The 22,460-nt window shown below is 35.0% G+C and overlaps 1 protein-coding gene across 6 annotated transcripts in view; it reads right to left on the bottom strand.

Moving 5' to 3' along the window:
* Positions 1-22,460, bottom strand: part of ANKS1B (ankyrin repeat and sterile alpha motif domain containing 1B) — a gene marked incomplete at both ends in the record, with an annotated part of 442,540 nt that overhangs the window by 254,797 nt on the left and 165,283 nt on the right. For all 6 annotated transcript variants that reach the window (XM_084267805.1, XM_084267813.1, XM_084267814.1 and 3 more), the window contains one exon: positions 14,281-14,461. In XM_084267805.1, the coding sequence (XP_084123931.1) occupies positions 14,281-14,461 (181 nt within the window). The remainder of the gene's footprint in view (positions 1-14,280; positions 14,462-22,460) is intronic.

Raw genomic sequence — 22,460 nt, 5'->3', positions numbered from 1 at the left:
CATCTGAGGAAGCCACAGAGAATGAGTTATTTCATCTATGGCAGGAATAATTCTGCTTCTGGCATATACTTCAAAGCAATTTTTAGAATCTGAAACAGAAATAAGTGATGTACAGCGCGAAAATGCCCCAAATTGATCTCTAGCCTTAGAAAAACAGGAAGCATGCAGATTTAAATGCTTTTTAGAGCACAGAATAATCCCAAGTCTTGTCAGTTAAGTGTGCCAGCCCAATTCAAATCTGCTTTAAATCACTGTTCAGACCTATCATGCACATATTCTACTTTAGAATTATAGATTTAGTTCAGAATGATATCCCACTGGTTTTGAACTAATGTATTTGCCTCCAGTGTTTTTAGAAAGAAAAAGCTCTTCCACACTAGTAATTTTTAATGTGTAGGAGTCTGATTCTATCTGAAATCTGCTAAACTCAGTATGAATGTCTCCACTAATACCAATAAGCTTTGGGTGAGGCCCCTAGAGAATTTTAACTGGTAATCAGCATTTTAAACACATTTTCTTACAGAATTGCATATATTGTCATTATCAAATATTATATGACATCTTCTGAAGAGAGTTATAGTCATAGATATCTTACCAAATATTTTATTTTGCAAAATATATTTGCACATTTTGGTTTACATAGCAACTTCAAAGAATAGTATAGAATATATAACTAGAGCATGTAATTAATATTCCTTTATAAAATGTCTGATTTTTTTTTCAGGTTGTGAATGAATGAGTGGTACCATGCAGAACAATTTCTATATCCATTAAAAAAGAGCAGCAATTTATTTTACCTATCTTGTCAGATAAGGTAACTGCATTTATTTGATTTTATAGTAAAGGGTAATTTAGGTCTTTTTCACATACTTTTTTTTTTTTCCTCTTTTTGGTCGAAAATGTTAATTCATCTAATAAAAAATTCATGAGATGTAGTTGTTGAGTTCCATGATTATTTCCTGGCAAAATGGCATAATGCATTTCTGGCTCCAGAAAGAATACTTGGATGAAACTAGAGAACAAATGAACCTACCAGAACAGGGCTTTAACATAGTCATTGGTGATGTGGAAAACAGAGGTTTAAATCCCTGCTCAGCCCAGGTTCTTGAAAGAAGGATTTTATATCATAGGTAAGTATCCTAACTGCCAAGGTTTTGACTACTTTCTTTCTCCTCATCTTCCTTCTCCTGTTTTTCACCTTTCTCATTTTTCTTGTTCTCTTTCTCACACAGTTTTGATGGGTGACAGTATTCCTGAGTCAGAATACATAATACTATTAAATTTCGGATCAGATTTAGTATAATTATATCATTGACATTTACTTAAAAGAACCACTGGACCTACTGCCATATCTTTATTTTATACCAAGCTTAGCTCTAAAGTTTCCAGGTAATAAAGGAGGGGTACAATAAATGCTGAGAAATGATTTTTTATTAGATGAGAAATTATTTGTTCAGGAAATTTTTTTTCATATCATTTGTGTTGTTATCCTTGGGTTATCAGATTTAGCACTAAAATGACTAATAGGTGTGAAGTACCATTAATGTCCTTTTAGTATTATGTGTATTTTTTCCTAATGCTACTATAATGATGGCACTTAGTAATCAATTCTTTAAGATTAATTTGCTTACCGATAGGATACTAATTATACAAGATTTGATGTCTGTGGTGTTGAGGCAGAACTTATACACAAAATGTTTTTTTTTTTTTTTTTGGTTGAAATTATTGTAGCTAGGTATTAGCATATGAATATTAGCAGCCTGAGTGGTCATATTGGTTGTGACACAAAAGAACAGAACAGAAAGAAAGTGCATATCCAATAACCAAGAAGATAACTAAGAATAGTGCACATATCTCCTATAAAAAGAAATTCAGCTCTCATAAAGAAAATACAATATCTACTTCTAACGAGAGGTTAAAAGATTATTCAAGACCTAATAATCTCTAATTATTTTAATCCCAAAATCTGAAGAGAACAAACAGTTGTATGATACTTTCTCAGGTAATTGTGCTATTTATTTATGTAGCGGATATAAGTACATAAGGCAACCTACTGTCAACCATATAGTAGGAGGCAGAGTAGTCTAGACCAAAATTATTAAACCCAAAGTGTGTCTTTCAAAAATGCAAAACTAAAATATGAATTAAGAGTGCATACTTCATCAAGGTTCCACGTAAGCACCATCATGAGATATTCTTGCTTTGATATTATTGTGGGTACTATGTATTGTGATAGTGGTTTGCTTTCACTGCTAAAGAAAAAATATTTCCCCATGGCTACTGTTGCTATAGGTGATGTTTCAACTGCTACATTGTGGAAGAATGTTCTTGAAAGAATATATCAGTTCAGAATTTTCTGAAATAATCATGTCTGAATTTGACACATGATTTTAACTTGTAAAAGGTCTGTTCCAATTTTTTCTTCAGAATTGAGCAAGGCTCTTAGTATTTTGGTACTTAACTTTAATTGAGATTAGCTACATGAAAAGGGGTGACACATCACTAGAGCATCAATGTTCTTGTAACTGGCCATGAGTATACTTTTAGCACCCCTACATGGATAGTAAGGAAGAATACTCCAGCTCTACTTCACTGTGAGACAGATTAATTCAAAATTTGCTGTAGAGTAAAAGCTCAAAGATAAAGCAGGCGAGGTGAGGACCAGCTACTTGTTAAAGCACCAAAATGTAGCCGCCTGCTAAAATTCTGTAAGTACTTCTGAGTAAGTGATATACTGTCCCAGGCAAGCTTCCCTTGACAACACGCAGACACACCATGTAGGCAGATATAGGCTGTCAGTTCCACTGACTTGGAATTACATCATCTGTGGAAGGGTTGTAGTAAACTGTGAAGCAGAGTATCACTCAGGGAAAGAAAAGATGGACAGACCATACACCATTATATAATGGGAAAAAAACCCAATGTGATGAACATATATTATTCCATGTTCATGACACAAAACTACCTATTAAATTACAAGAAAGCTTGTGGTAGTATACTCCATGCAGTCTATGTTGCTCAAAAGAAATAAGATATGTTTCTACCTTCGTGAAAAATGTCTGGTAATACAGGGGAAAACAGTGTGCCCTGATCCCTGAATCTGTATTTTTTAGCAGTATTTTCTTTCAGTTCTCTCTTTCTCTTGCCTGTGAAGACGGCATAGGATACCTGCTACAAGAGGAGGGAGAAGAGGGCTATTATGAGTACTAACTCACTTTTCCAGAGGGATGTAAGCAAGCTAAAAAGCAAGTAGCGTTGTTCTAATTGCTGGAGTAAAGAGCGATTGAAATAATTCAATATTTACTGTTTTCCTGGAATTTATCTGAGAAACGTAAAGCAAAACAATGATAGGTTTTGAAAAACCTGTATCTCAATGTCAGGCTTTCTGATATTCAACATGGTAAAAGAGACACTTAGAGCTTTTTCTATAGCTGATATATTCAGAACCTCTACTTTCTCATTGTTTTCGTTTTTCTGATTCTTTCATGGTTAATGGAAGCTGATTTCTACTGAAGGCTTACAGGTGCATCTACATTAATGTTTCAGTTTGGTTGGGGAATCTCCTGACAGTTCCCATTTATTGTGTGTTGGTTCACATCCTGGAGCAATCTCAGAGTGCATGAACTGTATTCCTTCTGGCTGAAAATAAATGTGAAGATGGGTTTCAACGTCAGCACTATACACCTTGGTGAACTTTTGTTTTTTTAAGAAAATACATGATTTGTTCTCCCACCATTTTTAAGGTGCTACTAAACATTCTAAGTCAGTATTTTAAGATACAGCAGATAAATATACAGGACTAATATGAATGATACCTGGCTTTTAATTTTGTCTTAGTAATAACAATATTAAACTGCCTCTTAGTATGCTGTTGCATTAAATTGAAAAAAGCAACCATATTGTGTGCCAGAGAATTCGACTAAATTGAATTTAATCTAGATTAGGTTTAAGTAAAGTGGTACTAAAAACACTACAGTGAAATTATTTTTTATATATGTTTAGATTTTCACATATAAGTTGAGGTTTTGCATAGAGATTCTTCTTTCTTCACAAGTAAACATCTTGCAAACAATTGTACAAGAACTTACTTCTCTAGAGCCACTTAAGGCCTGACTGATATCAGAAGAACAGGCCTTATAATCAAAGCTACAATCTACTTGATACAATAATTTGTAATGCTATCTGCATAAATTCCTTGGTAGGTCTATGCAGAAGTCTATGTTTGATTTTGTTTTGATGACTCTGGATGTGTGCTGCCTCTACTACTGCCAATAAGGAAGGTTGGAAGGGACTTTTAGAGGTTATCTAGTCCAACCCCTCTGCAGTAAGCAGGGACGTCTTTACTAAATCAGGTCGCTGAGAGCCCCATCAAGCCTGACCTTGAATGTCTCCAGGGATGGAGCCTCTACTATGTCTCTGAGCAACCTCTTCCAGTGATCCATCATCCTCATACTGAAGAGACTTTTCTTAATATCCAACCTTTACATGCCCTTGTGAACAATTCTTCCCCCAGCTTTCTTATAGGCATCTTTCAGATTTTGGAAGGCCACTAAGGTTTTCTCAGAGCCTTCTCTTCTTCAAGCTGATCAAGCCTGACTCAGCCTGTCTTCGTAGGAGAGGTACTCCAGCCCTTTGATCAATTTTTAATCATAAATATAATATATTATAATAAATAATAAACAAATAATTATTAATTAAATAAAACATAAATAATGCTGCTTCAGAGTAAGTTTTCAATACTTCCATTTCTGTAAATGTATAAACAGTAAGTAGTCACTAATGAGCACTACAAAACATCAATGAAAGTGGGAATTAGACTTTTCTTTCAAATGACTTAATAAAGAGCTTCTCTTCACATAAGAAGAATATCCCTAACTAGAAAAAAAAAAAAAGCATAATGATCAAACCAAAAATTATTCTAGGTTTCAGGTGTTAAGAATCTTAGGTGTTATCTCAGGTATTGAGGATCTTAGTTCTATGAAAAGTGCTGCTGAAATGCAGGAAACAGGCATCAGACGGCCGCACAATGTGCTAGGTGCAAATCACACAAATGAAAGCTCTAGAACATAAAAAATGAGATCACTTTTCAGACTTCTGAATTTTTAACTGAAGGGAAACAAGAAGTGCAACCCCCTCACAGGCATCAGCTATTTAGTTAAGTGTGGAACTCTGTGCACTGATGTCTTGTGGGAACAGAATTATACATGGGTTCAACAGAGAAAGGATAAATCCACAGAACATAAACTCACTAAGGTTACATAATACATCGGAAACATCCAGGAGGACTTTGGGCTGCAAATAGTTGAAGGCTGTAACAACATTCTGAAGTGGTGTCACTACGCATTTTTTTTGCAATTACACATTTCCCAAAGGCTTTCATATTTAGTCATTGTCAAATATGGTACAGGGTAGATAAAACTTTTGCTCAGTCCAACCATTCTAATGCTTGTTATCTTAAGTCCTACTATTCTTGTTAAACTTATGAGAATTTATTCCTTTGGGTCTCTGACAGTTCTGATGTACTTTAAGAGTACAGCTTTGTATCTTCCCCAGACATGGCCATCTGCCCCTATCTTCATCTGAGTAATCCAAACTCTCAGTGAGTCCTCTGCATAACTCTAAGAAGATAATGAGTCTCACTATGTAAAAACTACAAAAGGAAAAAGAAATTTTTTCAATTTATACAACTTGACATTTAGAGCTGCATTACAACTGAAAATACAAAATGAAAACTCCTTTATAGAACTTGTATGACCAAGTCCAAAAATAGGTGTAATATATTGTGTTCCTATAAATTTGAAAGAAACTTCTTGACAGTTTCAATTTATATTACTTTTATGTCCTGAATTTCTGCAATTCTTTCAATTTACTGGAGTGTTGAAATGTTCTTAAAAGCAAGGAATATTTTTATTGGATTTCAGATTTCCTAGTATCTTTTGAATTCTTATCTAATTGCAAACTATTGAATTAGCTACTGCATAGAAGCTATTCAGTAACATTCTATCTTGGTTTATAGTAAGGGCTATTCAGTCATTATGAAATAATTCATGAAAATATCTCATTTATTGACAAATTCCTGCTGTAGAAAAGGTTTTTGAGGCTAGAATTGAAATTCTGAAGCTCATGATGTCATCTCCATTATAAACAAAATTATGGCAGCTCTTCCGGAATGAGGGAGATCTGGATTCAATTTTCTCCTTTCACTAAATGGCATCAAACTTTCATTTTCCTCAAGAACACTATCCACCTGCAATGTATTCTGATATGTATCTCTTGTAAATTTTTTAACTGGAGCAACTTAGAAAATACCTAGTTAATTAGATAATAAGTAACACTGACTATACCCTAGCTGTTGGATATTCATCAAAGGTACAGAAGGTTTGTTTTCCCACCTATCCAGATCATTTTTTCATGCAGCGTTGAACAACGTAAAAGAGATTTATTACAGCAAATAATAGTAGCATTACAATTGGATAGCAAGGAACAGCAAGTAGAAAAAGATGTAGTTGAATTACCTGGACAGAGAGTAAGAAAGAGAAATAAAAATTGTCTTTTATTTTGGAATGGTCTTAGGAGAAAATAGATAAAATACTTTGTTGTTGGTTGGTATGTGATATAGAGAGGCTTTTTATCTTTTTAAAGAAGAGATCATTAAGTTTGATGAGGGAACTAAAGTTTTTTTTAAAAAGAACAGGCAGATTCTTGCCACTTCCTTCAGTTCTATCATCTCACATAGGGCTCAGAAAAATACCTGGAGAGCAGAAAGCTTTCTAGAAGGTACAAACATTCTGGTTGGCAAAGACAAGCAGAAAAGCATTTAAATATGAATAAGAGGACATGACAACAAGAAAAGAAAAATAGATTGAACTGTAAGATAGAACACTCTCAGTAATGTTACAATCAGCTTAAATGCATTCCCAGAGTGAAAGAAAACTGTACCACAAACAATAATGTGAGAAACTGAAGACTGGAACAACCTAGTGGTCTCTTCTCATAGACCTCATTTTGCAATGGCAATTCCTCTGACTGATGAAGTCTTTATGAGCATCCCTCCAGAGCTTGCCCAATCTTATTTGCAAAATGTCCAAAGGAAAGATAAGGGAACAATACAAGGCACACTGACAGCCTAAAGACTAAAACGATCTGTCTCTGCAAATGGTCCCACTACAAGTTAAGGAGTTATTTTGCTTCCAGCTCAGTAAAAAACGAAAACAGCAAAGCAAAAAGTTGATTAAGATGACAATCAGATAAATATGAACATTGCCTATAGTTACTGTGCTTCTAGAAACGGCTCAGAATTGTAAATGAAACATTACAGAAAATATTTTTTCTTTTGACCTTACATGTCAGCATAATTATTATAACTGGAAAAATGCACATCACCTATACATAATTAAAATGTAAATTATAATGCTTTTAACAATTGAATTTATAACCTGTTCTTCCAAAGAAGCTCTTTAAAAATGCTTTATAGGATTACAGTTGTAATACCTGCTGTTCCTTCAGGAAAATATTTTATGATTTGATGAACTGCTTTCACATATCTGTTCTCTCATCACACAAAGAAGAGGAGGTGTGCAACTTAATGAAGTATAATAGATTTTAACAGCACAAATAGACAAGTATAAACACTCATATATAACTTTATGTTTACTTTATGGACAAAAAAATAAAAAAAAGGTCAAATATATGAAGCTGACTGTAGTGTAATACACAGCGTTCCTAAGAATCCTGAAGGAAATCTTCCCCAATTTTAGGATAGGCTCTAAGAAATTCTAATCTCCAGCACCACACAGCACTGATCTGTTTCCTGCCTTCCTGCTTGCCAGATTTAGGCCTAAGAATTTAGGCTTTCAAAATTAATAAATGTATTTTACATATTACATGGGAATTGTTTTCCCCAGTATGGTCACCATTTGCTTATTGGTTTTATTCACAGTAATCAAATAATGTGGGGAAAACCAACAAATCCTCTGAAGAATAGCCATGAGATAGGCATGCACATTGCTCAACACATGCCTGTCCACATGTGGTCAGACAGTTCAGAATTTAATTTGAAAAGAGATTAGCTGTTCATGTCATTTCTTGTTTTATTAATATATCCAATGCTACATCTGACAACAAAGCTTAGAGGACCATCTGCAGTTTTATTCCTTCAATATGCCTGCTTCAAATTGATTTATTTTCAGATTAGTTTACTATTGACTTAACCATCAGAATGTCCACATAAGTGTGTTTGGAAAGCAAGTTCACGCTTAGCGCTACTAAGTCGGTTTAGCTTAGGTAATTCATTTAAGCCTAAGAAAAGACTGAATGCTAACACTGTATCGACATTACTGAAGAGCTAGGTAGCACTGCCATGAAGTTTAAGTTGGAAAAATAAAATTATCTCCAACAAGACTATTTTTAGTTCAGTTGGCATGAGATTTAGGGGCTTATTGTATCTAGCATTTCAGTAGATCAGTTTCTTGAAAAAAAGAGATGTCATTTTTGAACTGAATGACAGGAGTCAGTTTCATCTACAGCTTTCCAGGCATCACCTCACTTTATCTTTCTGCTATCAGATTTCTGGGATTTATAAACTGCAACTTGACATATTTTTAACAGTGAGATATAATTACAATGAACTCTATAAAGCATGTTATTTTGAAACTGGAAGGTGTAAGGACAATGACGGTTAACAAATAGAAGTTTGTAATGTTAAATAACCCTACACTTCCCTATTCCTGTGGGACAGACTGTATCTTTGCCTTGGATAACTGTCCAAAGCATGGAATCAGAAGCAGCAGGCAGCAGGGCAACATAAGGAGACCATAATATGCTACATCTGCTGGACAACTTAATTAGAGCAAAAAAGAAATTGTTTGAGACAGTATCGAGTATGATCCCCAGTAGCAGTTCCCAGAATAGTTCTACTATGTCTTGCTAATTGCACTCAGTTGAACTTGGCTATAAATTGAAGGGGAAAACCAGATAATCTTCAGAGACAAAAAGGCTCAAATTAACCTGTTTTGAAGTATGCCTTGGTAGATTTTGTTGTATTGTAGTCAAGAAGATGATGAAGAATATTAAAGAGCAGAGAAAAGAGGTCTTGAAATTGACCTTCTCAGGCATTTAATCTGCAAAAGAGTTCTCCATAGGTTGGTACAGGCTCATAATAGCAGCTTTTTTCATATGTTCCCTCAGTGGAGGTGCAGGTGTCCATATCCTAGAAACTAGAATGCTTTATTTACCAGCATTTGTTAATTATGCTTATTTCATTACATGCCAATATTTCCCCTTTTTCTGAAAGTGACAAATCATGTGTTCTTTTGATAATTAGTAAGGTATTCTTAATAGACAGTGTACCATAAACTTGCATATAGTACACCTAAAAATACCCTCTAGCAATAAAAGTTTTTTTTTGTTGTTTCTTGTTTGTTGGGTTTGGGGTTTTTTTTGCACTCCTTTCATTTTGTATTTCACTTCTAGTAATTCCAAAGTCTTTATAATTGAAGAAACAAGTCTTGAAGAGTCTAAACAGACAACACAGTTTGATCTTTTCATATCAAATCTTAATAAATGAGATACTTGAATAAGAAAGTAAGGTTGACAAATATGTGACCTACTTCAAATAGCAGCTTTGCTAATGTCACATAAAGGAACATTCCTGTAGCAGAATAAATTTTGACTGTATCTAGGAATGTACCATAACCAGGTACTTTAGACCAGACCTCTAACCAAGTTTCTAATACTTTCTAACATCCACACTCTGAATGTCTTTTTTCTCTCAAAACAGAAATACATAAGTGCCACCTTATCTTTAGCTGTAGGGCTGTTTTTGCATCAGAAACATGGGGCTTATGAGACAGAAGAATTTGATCAGATATTTATGTTACAGTTCTCGAAGAAACCCAGGGCATGACTCAAATACTACTTTTTCACTGTAGAAGAGAAAAAAAACTACAGTCCACATAATTAAAGATTGAATTCTTGAATGAAGCCTTCTTAGATGAATGAAACATTACTCTAAGTCAGAAAACAAGACACATAAAAAGAGTAAGAGTTACATTAAGGTCCTACAGTGGAGATGGACTTAGTAACTAAGAAATAAAGTCAGTAAGTACTTTTTAGGCACCACAAGATGCAGGAAAAACTGTATGTTCCTTTACAGTGAATGGTATATGGAATTTAATGAAAATCTGAAAGAATTTAATGGACTGAAAGTGAAGATTGCATTGAGATTAACTACAGACAACTGCTGACATTTTTGCTGCATAAATACATCAGCGTACAGATCTATTTTCTGATCTGAAACAGAACAAGAATATCTGCAGAACTGTTTTTTAATTTCACAGCCCAATTATACTCAGTACAAGATGACATAATGAAGTTAATATGGGTTAGAGAAAGATCCATTATTCTGACTGATCAAGCAGAAATGAAAAATAAAATCATCCAGAGTGACATTTTCAGCTGTAAGTGTTGATTCTGTCAAGCTGATGTTACAAAGATGGCCACGATTTTGCCACCTTCAAACTTTAAGATTTACAGTTTCAAAAGAACATCATGGATGTATATAGAACGAGCATAGAGCTATGATATTAGAGAGGGATCTCCCTGAAAGCCCAGACTGCCCTCTTCTGGAGTGAATGATCTGGCACATATAGTGGTCTGTTCACAGTCAAAGTTATATGAGGAACACCTCATGAGCTAAACCATCACCTGATTATCAGTTAATTTTTCATTTGTGTTATCATACAAACCACCTACAAAACACGTATTCAGATGATCAATAAAATGACTATCATCTTGCCATGACAGAGTCCCATACAGTAATTTTTTCCTCGTGCAATGTAGGATCTAGGAATGTATCTTCTAGTATAGAAAGTTTACTGGAAGGAGGTAGCTGACCTTCAACTTGAGGTGAAACACAATGCTATAAAAGCATGATCATTCACTCTGAATTCAAGAGCACTTCTATGAAGTCAATGTTCTTGCTGCAAATAAAGCTGTGAAAATAGGCCATGTCAAAGCTACATTCACAGTCTGGCCTATGTATACAGGAGAGCAGAGTTTTCCCATCAAATTGTTGCAGGTTCTTCCACCAGTTGAAGTTCAAAACAAATAACAGAATCTTTACCCTTATGTTATAGCTTCAGGTAACCTGATATTAAATTATCTTCTGCCACCCATGCAGGCAACATACATGGTTCTGTTTACACTACAAGGCCATCTGATCCCAAAGCTAAATCACATACTTACCATCATATGTGGACTGTTCTTCAGCTAATTAATCAGAAAATGTTGCCATATGGTATCAGTTGGATAATATAGTGCTGTGGCAGAGTTCAGTGGTTTTCTACTTGATAGAAATACCCTTCTTGAAAATCAGGATCCCTGTTTCAAATCAGGGGATGTGGGGAATTAGCAAACACCAAGACTAAAAATCTTGTGATCCCCAAATATTAAAAGGAATTTTCTCTAATCCACCAAAAATTACAGGAGATTTATTCTCCTCTGGTAGCACACTATTGAGGTAGAGGTAAAATGATGAAGATTTTAGAATTATTTTTTTTTATTCATCTCCCACTCTCATCTGAATGACAACAAATCACTGCAAGTTTCCTGAAGAAGGCAAAAAGGCACTGAAATAGAGTAGGGAAATACTAACGCCTTATTTAGATGGCAGCTCCTGATTTAGAAATCCTGTAAAAAGCATTTTGATTGTTTCAAAGAAAGTCCACAGAAAACTAACTACTAGCTGCAGTTATTATGAAAATGGGTTTCTTCTGTATATTGTTTCTTTCTGGTAAGCTAGAAGACCCTTGACATAAATAAATGTGATAAAGCAATCCCTCCCTTTTGCTGATGATGCTCTTTTAGAAAAAAGAGACCACCACATACCACAAAACCATAAAACCACAAAGAAACCACACATAGATGCCCAAGAATATAATATTGAAGGAAACATTGAAATGCACACAAAACTTCAATTACTATTGAACTAAATATTTTTTTAAAATGCAGATCTTCCATGAATTTTCAGAATAAGTTGGAAATCCAGAAGATTATAATAAAGACATACAATGAATTGTAATTGTTGTCACTGTAGATCTGGAAAAGGAACAAGGAACCTTTCAGTGAAACGACAGCTAGCTAAGGCATATAAAAAGCTGGAGCAGAACACTCCTCCTGCTTCTCCTTGCTGACCATTATTTTTCAAGGTTAAAATTTTAACTATCAAGGGAAGAAATAAGCCTCAGAAACATTTTGAAGAAAGACAAGTTTGATCTGTTCTTTCTGGGTTTCGTAATTCTCTTTACACATTAGTACTCCTTGTCTCCTGCTGAATTCCAGTGCATTATCTATCATTGGGCCTTGAAAGGAACTTAATGAGCAAAATAAAATGTTGCTTTTTTCATTCAAACTAAAATTGTGTCTAATCTGCGATCCTACATATTACTTTATAATTCTAGGATAGAAAGCATCTGAGAAGAGGGGGTGGGGAAATGCACTTTCGCTGTAATTGTTTCATTTACTGATAGAAAATGAATGATTTACTTATGGTAAACTGTACTCTTGAAAAACTTGTAGAAGCAGCATAGAACTTCAGAACTAGTCATTTTGCCTTTGCTATTTTTTCTTAACTTTTAGGCAGAGGCAAGAGGAAATTTAGCTTCCACTCAATCCATAAATCAAATCATCCACAAATTAGATATGTACAGTTTTAATAAGCATGAGATTATAGTTCCAATTTCAGACCAAAGGAAAAGCAGTGATTAAAAGTTACTGAGTGCAGTCTATTGTAAATTTAACCAAAGAAGATAAAACTGAAGCAAATCCAGATATTAAAAAGAACTAAACCAGAACTGTGCAACAGCAGAAATCTGGAGAAGTTCATTATCTAACTCCAATGAGTGTTTTGTTTTCCTACTTTTTGCTTTTAAATATTGAGACATATTTAGTATCATTTAGTATCACCCCAGAATAAGATTGTGATTACTAAGGAGAATTTACAGTAGAAAAAACACAATAACAATAAAAAACCACGCAAAAACCTAAAAAATCAAATGACCCCAGACCTAGGAATAAAAGATACCATTCAAATTAATTATTTCCAGTTAGGCTTGAATAGATTTGCTATATCCATGAATATAAGCACATTCTTTCAGTTTCAAAGATAATTACACAGCCAGTCCAAGAAAAACAATATGAATAATTTCTGATAATTTTAACTCTTTCTTCATCATAACACATTTCTCACTCTTAACTTTCTTCACTTAGTTCTTAAAAAATATACTTTGCATTCGATCTAACTATGAATTTATTTTTGTTTAGCATTTAAAAGCAACCCTACCAACCAGAAATACAGAGGATTCATCTCATTTGAAGACCAATGCTACAGAAGCCAAATGGTAATTCTGAATTCCAATATTTGTATTATTTCTCATTTCATAGTAATCTACTTTTATTTATATCCTAAATAAAGTATCCCTTTAAAAGAAGTAACTGCATCTGCAGATCACATAAACAAGCCATCAAAGATATTTGTTTCAACGCATCAGCCTTCCCAAACACTCTACTCTTCTGCTGTAAGTTTAGCCTAAATAAAGCAATTCGCACACGAAATCTGTAGGGACACAAGAAGTTAAATGCATGGTTTACCGACAGTTTGTTGCTCCTGAAGTTTTGATGTGTGAAGAAGAAAGTATTTCAATCTTTTTAAAGTATTTTCGTTATGTAAACATCTATATACAAATAAAACGTTCACAGTTACAATTGCACTATTGCTCTATTCAATTCTTATCATCAGAGTAAATGTATTGAAGATTCTCTTTAATGGATCCCATTACTACTGCAGAAACAACATCAGGTTACTTAGAAATCTTCCCTTCCTCATTTGACTTATGGCTACATATTGATTTCTAATTAATTTTTTCCAACTTAAAATTCATATTAGAATTTTGTATCCTGTCCCTACAATGAAGAAAGTAGATGCATACCTGAATCATCATAATTTCAAAAACCTCAGTATCTAAATTGTGGGATTTTCTGTAAAATAGATTGGTTTATTCAAAATACAACATTCAGGAAAATATATATTTCAATAATATTCCTCATGAAAAGTAAGAACCCTTTGTTGAGCAGCAGAAAAGAAAAGCCACAACAGCAAAAGTTCCATATATTTATGATAAACGAATTTCATTACCAAAGACAACGGCAATTCCAGCTTAAACCCACAGACCTATAGTTTTATACAGCTTTTTTGAAAGGCAAAGTAAGGGTTTTTTTCTATACCTGGAAGTTCTCTCTCTTCAACACTGTATTCCAGAGATCCAAAGGAATAATTAGCTGGACTGATTGCAGGAGTAGAAATAAAACTTGTGCAGCCAATGGATGACTTGATTTCAAAATAATTGTGGCTGTGATTCATTCGGTGAAATTCCAGAGAAGATACTAATGATGTGCGCTGCTTGGGCTACAAGAAAAATAGAAGTTTGGAGTGAAAACAACAGAATTTTTGTAGTTTTCATTACTTGACATTTAATAATTTTACCTAGGGTTTCTCTCTTTTTAGTGTTTTTATTTGACTCAAATGTCATACTGGCAAACATAATTTCGTATGACAAGCTGTGGTGTGTGAAGATAATTTCCTTCCAAAATTTGGATTAATCTTTATTTGAAAAAAAAATGCATGTCTTCATACTAATCAATTTAATTCAAAATAAAATAGGTTTTTACAGCCTTACATATAATAATTGCAATCATCTTTTGATAAGAAAGGGAACTCTTCACCAGCTGCATTGCTGGGTACATCTTGCAAAACAATTAGACCGCTGATGCCTGTATAATGAAATTTACAAAATAATGCCAAGCACTCGCCACTCAAAAGCAACCCTCTGCTCTTTATTCAATTTATGAAGGGCTGCCTTAAATATTCAAAGGCTGGAATGTCTAAAAGCCTAGGGGAAAAGTGTCAGCTTAGAAAACATACACAAACATCAAACTTTCTTTGTGAGTTTTCATGAAATAATGAAAAATTTGATACTAGTTTGGACCAAACTAGTTTTGAAGTGGACATCTTCATTGCCCCAACTTAATGGCTGTGCTTTGGATTGCAAAGCAGCTTCAGAGCATGAGAAACTCATTCCTTTCTGGTGGATTTCCCCAATAAGGTACATTGCAGGATTGTACAAAATGTACTCTGACTCCTTATGACCTTTTGACCATATGACCACACTTAACTGAGCCCGAATTAAAACCAGTGAAATCTACATAGTGTGATCACCAAGTCAGCAATAACATTTTCATTACACAAATCTGTTCCCACTGCGTTGCACTATTTATTAATATAGACATAACCTTAGTGCTTGATGTCATGGACTATAAACCACAGACCACTGAGGTTTTGCAATGTCATGTTAAATAGTCTGTTGCAGCACTCGTCTGGCTCCATACTCAAACCCTCCTAGCGCCACGATGCTCCTTGCTGCTCCTGGATCAATGACCTGAAACATGAAATGTCTCCTCCAAAATAGAGGAGGTCATGCATCTAGTTGTATATCCATCTGTATATTTATTTCATAACAGTGAAAAATATCTCAGGGACCGTTGCCTTATATAAATAAAGATGGGAAAATGAAATAGAAAAAGAGATTAATGGGTGCTTTAATTATTCTTGTTTTAACATGTCAGGCTCAGCAGGTCAGAATATTTATAAAGTTGAAGAATTTGATACTTATTATTGTCAAGACCAAACTATTACCCTGGGAGCAACCTTCCTTGGGCCATGAAGCTATTCACCATCCTTTACTTAGAACAACCTGTTAAAATACCACCTATCCCAGTGGACTAATTTTCAATTTTGTTTGTAGTCTATTTCATTTTTAGGTTATGAGCCTTGCAATGTTTCTGTTACAAATAGAGAATTAGGCTGTTTTCACTGAAAATTCATTCTTTCTGTCAGAATTTCAGACAAAACTGTAAGTAGACTGAGTTTTGCATAATACTGATTGTTAAAGTTGTGTTGGTACCATGTGAATTAACTGTGTCCTCTTAAAACTGAGAAAAATTGCAAAGGGTAAATTTGGGCATTCATCTGGAACCCAACTATAGTCCATTCAGGGGATTTATTTTCTTAAATAATTAAAACCAGCTTCTGCTTTGAAAAGCTGACTCCTAGGGCTAGTAATTTCATGGGAGAGTTCAATGAATAGGGACAGACTCCAACATCAAACAATCTGGTTAAAAGTCATTGTTTGGGACCTGAGCCAAAATAACACTCTGATCAGACCAAAAATATTCATGTGTACTAATTAAACATAAACTGCACACTTTTGCTAGACAACAAATTCATCAAAGACCTAATTATTGCTAAAACTGAAAAAGATCTCCGGTCATTTAGAAACATGTTCCTGGCCCTTTCCCAAGCAATGCTTTCTTTGAGGTTTTCAGGGTATTCAGCTTCTGAGTTGAAAAGGTGACATATTGACAATTTCTGTTTATCCCAAAACTGAAGCAGGTCCTACCTAAACAGGCAGCTGCTATGGTCCAGCTCAGTCTTCCTAAGCAGCTTCACTGCCTTTGTCCAGTCAGGTCTCCATCCACATCTTTAACTGTGTGTCCCTTTCTTGGAGCCAGAATATCAATATCTAATGCATCATACAGCCTTTTACTAATTTATGAATGATAAACTGTAGCACTACACCTTAGTGTATTATTAGAAGCTACTGTAACATCTTTAAAAAGTTTCAATTTGCCCCTCCAAGTTCTGTAGGTTGGAGAGATGGGGGGGGGGGGGGGGGGGGGAAACCAAACAAAAAACCCTCCAAACTATTCTGAAGAGTTTTTAAAGAGCAGTTTAGCTTGCAAATACTCCCAGATTCTGAAAATGTGACCATCAATAAATAGCTGTGATTAGCTCTGGAGACATGGGTTAACGCTGTAAAATAAGTCTAGAGTGATTTCAAAGATGATTATGGAAACTAGAAACATATTTTCTGTTTGTTCATGCTAACACACAACCATCTGTTGACCTGCGTGATACAAAATACTGCCTATTTTATTTTGGGCTTTGACATTATTCTTAATTCAGAAAACATATCTCAGTTTAGCATCTCTTTCCAGTCTAAGGATTCTGTACAGAAATTCATGCAGCCTCTAGTGCTCTACAGCATAACACTTGTGCTGTATTGTTTGGAGTTAACAAGGTCCATCTGTTAACACGTGCCAATAATTTTTCTACATAATTACACAGGAATCTAGCACCTTTTTGGGTCCTGTTAAATGTCATGTTGTTAAAGTATGGTAATTGTTCATGAATATAGGCTGAGAGATGCAGTAAACCAGTCTGTATTTACTGCATCCCTCTGTCTGTGTCTCTCTAAAGTATGATTTGCACAAAAAGCATAGAAAAAAAATGTTGCCTTCTACAGTTAGGATTAAATTCAGTTCCAGATTTAGATAACTAAATTTTATAGCAGAGCTATTTACAACTACACTAGGTACTTAAACTGCCATTACAGTCAATTGAGATCTAGTCAATGCAATCAATACAGTCCAGAGAACAATTCACCTCACCCAGTCACCTGGGGTCACTTGCTTTAACACAGGTATCTACCCTCACTACAGAATCCCTGGACTCCTTGGCATTCCACCTGGTCTCCAGCTGCCATCCAGGTCTCACCTATGTACACCCTACTGTGAAATAGTTATAGCTTCCTCCCAGTATGTATGCTACACAAACACATACAGATTTGTCCTTAAGTATATTTTCTTTATCCATTCCATTCATGTATTTAATTTACTTCTTATGGGTAAATCTCTTTAATGACTGATTTGGTTTACTTTAAAATGTTTCTTCACAGCTATTATTTCAATTTTCATAATACTGCCCTAGAAGGCTCTAGACTAGCTTAAAGCAGCACACCAAATCAGAATAATGAATAAACCTTATCATCAGTACAAAAGCAAAAATCTTTAAAGATATTTCAATAACAAGCTTTAAATAACTTTCAAATCAGAACATGAAAATATTCTTTTTAGACAAGTCAGTAGTGGAGATATATCAATGAAAGTGACCATTTTGAACAGTGCAGAATAGGGAAGGCATTAAAAATTACACATTCTGAATTGACTTCCTATTAGAAAGAAAAGGACATAATGCTCCCATGAATGGAAGTTACACCCAAATCCTGTAACCCTAGCATGACTCATATGTAACACTAGGAGCGTGCATGGGATCATTCGAATATTTCTCACAACATTAGCAGAGGGAGTAGGGAAAAATTCCGTTCTCCATTTAACATCAGAATATTTCTCCAGCCTTGAAGCACTCTGGAATACAAGCTTTTTACTCCACCTTCTATCTTTGGGATTTGTGTACATAGCACCATCACACTCTTTAAAGAATTAATTCTCACAACACTACTCTGCACTATGGCAGAGCTATTAGCCCCGTTTTTCGAATGCTAAACTAGGGGATAGTGCTCTCCCAAGGGACAGATATGTGGCTGATTAAATCACTAAGAACCAAGGAGTCTGAGGAAATTCTGCATTTGGCAAATCCTGCCAAATTCCAGCTGCCCTATGTAATGTAAAAGCTGTTTTCTGTTGCGTTATGCCATGCAGAAAAATGTATCAGAGAGTAGAAAATCAAACATGCATTCTCAAATTCTAGCTAGACATAAAATGCAAACTCATCCAAGAAAGTAAGAGGCTGCAGCACCTTCCCTCAGGTCTATCTCACACAGAACAAGATACGAGTGTAGCCACGTGTCTGCGTAAATCCCTCATTTTGGTACCTACCCAGATGATTATGTTCTTCTCATTCTCTGATCATCTCACTCCTAATTCAGAAATTTTCATTTCTCCAGCTTCCTTTTTTCTTCTACATGGTCTTCCAAAACTTGCTTTTCTGTTTTGTCTGTAGTTTTGTCATCAAGGTCTCACAAAGGAACTCCGTAACGCTTCTACCTCCCGCTGACTTTATCAGACACTACATCCCTCTCTTTATCCTTAAATGCATCCAGTTTTAATCTCTGTCTTCCCTTTCAAACACAATTTTCACAGTTTCTTAGTCTCTGCCCTCTGCATCAATCTCTATTTCTCTCTGTGTCTTTTTTGCTCATGTACACCTCATCAGGTAGCCTTGAAATTCCAAAACCTGGAGATTACAACAGATCTGGGTTTTTTTTTTCTTCTATGACATCTAGAAGTGAAAGACTTCACTGAACTATTACCAGACTCCTGAATCAATTATTCTGTCAAGCCTCAAAATACCATGTTAAACAAGCTGAAGACATGTCTCTTTAATAAGGTAATACAATTTTATCTTTTTTCATTTCAGAGAACCTTATCTTAAATTATGACTACAATTAAAAATAAAATATAGGCAGTTTCAGAACCCATCTCAACATCCTTGTTTTTGCTTCTCAACATCTTAATTTAGTTTAAGAGCAGAAGGCAGAAATACACAGTGGCTAGCAACAAATATATCCCAAGCCACCACAACAGGGAGCTTACAAGATCATGGGAATCAAAAAAAAAAAAAAGACAAGATATGTTTTTCACTGTTTTCTAACTGTAGAATATTTTCATAACTAAAAGCATAATGCATTTTAAAACTAAATTAATTTTTAATGGCATTATAGTTCCAAAGTCCTAGAAATTTCTGACTGATTTTTAATTTAGAGAAAGACACCTCCTGCATCCAGTATGAGCAGCAAGTGCATACTACTTTATAGTAATCTCATGGCCAACCAGCATACACTGGTCACTTCATCACTAGTGACACAGTCAAGGATGGCACAGACACACAGCTCTTTCCTGTAGCCTGTAGCTAGGAAGTCATGCTATATGATGCCAGGTACCAAATACCCACAGTGCTTTCTGTTCCTGTGGCTTTCTTCTCCCCTGTGCACATCATACAAGCTCCTCGTAAAGTACTCCTCAACTGGACTATGTAACTAAAGGTGATTGCATTGCTTTCCACTTTCATCTTCCACCTCTGGTCTTGTATCAGATAACAAATCCTACTGAGAATAAATAAGGGAAAGAATGGATCTTCTTCCAGTTTCCATTTTCTTTGGCTTCTATTTTCATTTTATTTGCAACCATATTGCAGTTATGGATGTGAGGTATAGCAGTCCTGAACACTAAGAAAAATACAACACCTTTGTAGTGGTTTCCTTCTTTGACAGATGTGACCAGAGTTTGAAGACACACCATTATTCCTATCCTGGGAAAACAATGCTTGAAATGAGCTTCAAAGTGCAAGAGAGAAATTTGATGAATAAGACGAAGTCTTATTCTTCAGCTATAAAAGGCTTCTAAATTTCAAAGACTAAAAAGTAGCATTATTTTCACTGAAACATTTGGAAAACAGATATAAGGCCATTTTCTTCAAAAAAAAGCTCAGCTTCCAGCTATTAGAATCATCCCATTTTGACCTACAGACTATGAAAATCGCTTATATTATTGCATTTGTGTATTAGGAGTTTTGAAGGGTCCATTAGGTTGTGTGCTATGGATGGAATGCATGTTTTCAAAACATGGTGAATTTTTGGATAATGGTAAAGGACTACTACTACTACCACCCAGTACTATAGAGAAAAAAAGGAAAATGCTTTGAATCTGGTAAGATACCCATCAAAGCACAACAGGTAAGGCTTTAATCTTCTGGATTCTGAGAGTGTTACTGTTTCCAAGCATGATATATAAGTAGGGCAGGACAATTGGCATGGACTGGTTCACACCCCTACTACTAACACTTCATTAGTCTTCAGAGAAGGTCTTCAAAACAGAATTACCTATCAGGAATGGTCCTTGGATCATTCAAATTACAAATCATGCCTAACAGTGGATACTTTTAGAGAGAGAGAATTGCATGGGACCAAAACTATACCCAAGACAGTGTTAATAATTCAATAGCATAGATGACAACCTTCCAGAGCTCAGAAGCTTACCTTACTACTGTAGAAGTATATATCTACCTTTCAGTATATGAACCATCTTTATGCTCAGTATTTTATCAATTTTGTGCTGTTATAAATCATACAGAAGAATTGAACATTTTTCATATTTAAAAAATTAATATGAAACATGTTCAATTCTTCTGTATGATTTATATTTATATTGAATTGGAAAACACAACCTAGAAAATCTCTCCTGGTAAGCAACCAACTTCAACCAAGAAAATATATGCATTGGAAGTGATATTCTATAAACATAACAGTCCTGACAATAAAGAGTGTTCTTGTGCTTTTATTTCATGATGAACTGCAATTAAATGCACTCACACATACTGTTTGCTATTTTCATTAGTACTGCATATTGGATAGATGTGTTTATGTTTTCATGTTCTCTCAGCTCTAATTAAAATAATCTAAATAGAATTATGTTTTATAGTTACTTGTCAAACGAGATCTTTTACAATGCATCTCTTTAATAATATTTTGGTTCATGTTGTTATTAAGTAGTACCAGGGTATTCATTAGGCTCTAAGGAACCTTTTTAAAAATATCCTCCTCTGGGGCCGTTACATCTTCTACCCATCAATTCTACAGTAATACAGGGGGTGCAGGTAATGGTGGGGGAAATCGGTCCTGCAAGAAAATTCCAATCACACCTTTTTTTGTGACTGGTACTCAGTATTTCAGAGTAACAGAATTTTAAAGTGTCTGTCCTATTTTCACTCACGAACTGCTACAGACGAACTGCTAACCACACCTTAGCGGCATTAACAGTACATCTTTCGCTTCCTTGTTTTCCTTGTTTTAAGGGCCATTTAGTTTAGTTTGTTTCTTTGTTTATTTATCCTAACATCATTAGAATAAGATATCAAACTGTGTGCAGTAGATTTGCATAGACACTTTAAAAGTTTGCAAACAAATTATATATAAAGAGAGAATTTTCTGAAATGTATTTCCATATCTAGAAGGTACTGCTGTCAGCTACTTTAAAGTGCTTGCAGACCTGATGCATATATGCCCCCTTTAGAAACACTACATAACAGGAGAAATCTCCAGGCCAGGACTAAAGTCCACCAATCTGTGAACTGCAGAATACATCTTTATTTTCATGAAGGTTGGGATCCCTCAGGACCTTTCAAATCTTTATCAAATCACATATGCAGGGGTAGCTTTTATCTAGGAGATAATAGGTTTGACCCCCTCAACGTCCTTACTCTCAGTAAGATCTTTTTACATCTTATTTGTCTCTTGTGCTAAGCACGGGCACTGCATACAGTTGCACGAAGTTCAGCACTACAACATACCAGAAAAGGAAGCGTGCAACCCAACAGGAAGCACAATGTGCCTGCACAGTATTTCTCTGCAGTGATTTTCCTGGTTATTCCCTGCCTGGCTGAGCATGTTGTAACTTGGACTGAGCACAGACAGCAGCTCACAGGAGAAAGAGGTGTTTTAGACTGCAGATGTCCTGTGATCTCATTCAGAAAGTGAGTGCTGAGAGCTTGA

Source organism: Gallinula chloropus (genome assembly GCF_964237585.1).
Source record: "Gallinula chloropus genome assembly, chromosome: 1".
NCBI classification, from domain to species: domain Eukaryota; kingdom Metazoa; phylum Chordata; class Aves; order Gruiformes; family Rallidae; genus Gallinula; species Gallinula chloropus.
This window is presented reverse-complemented; position numbering and strand designations above follow the sequence as displayed.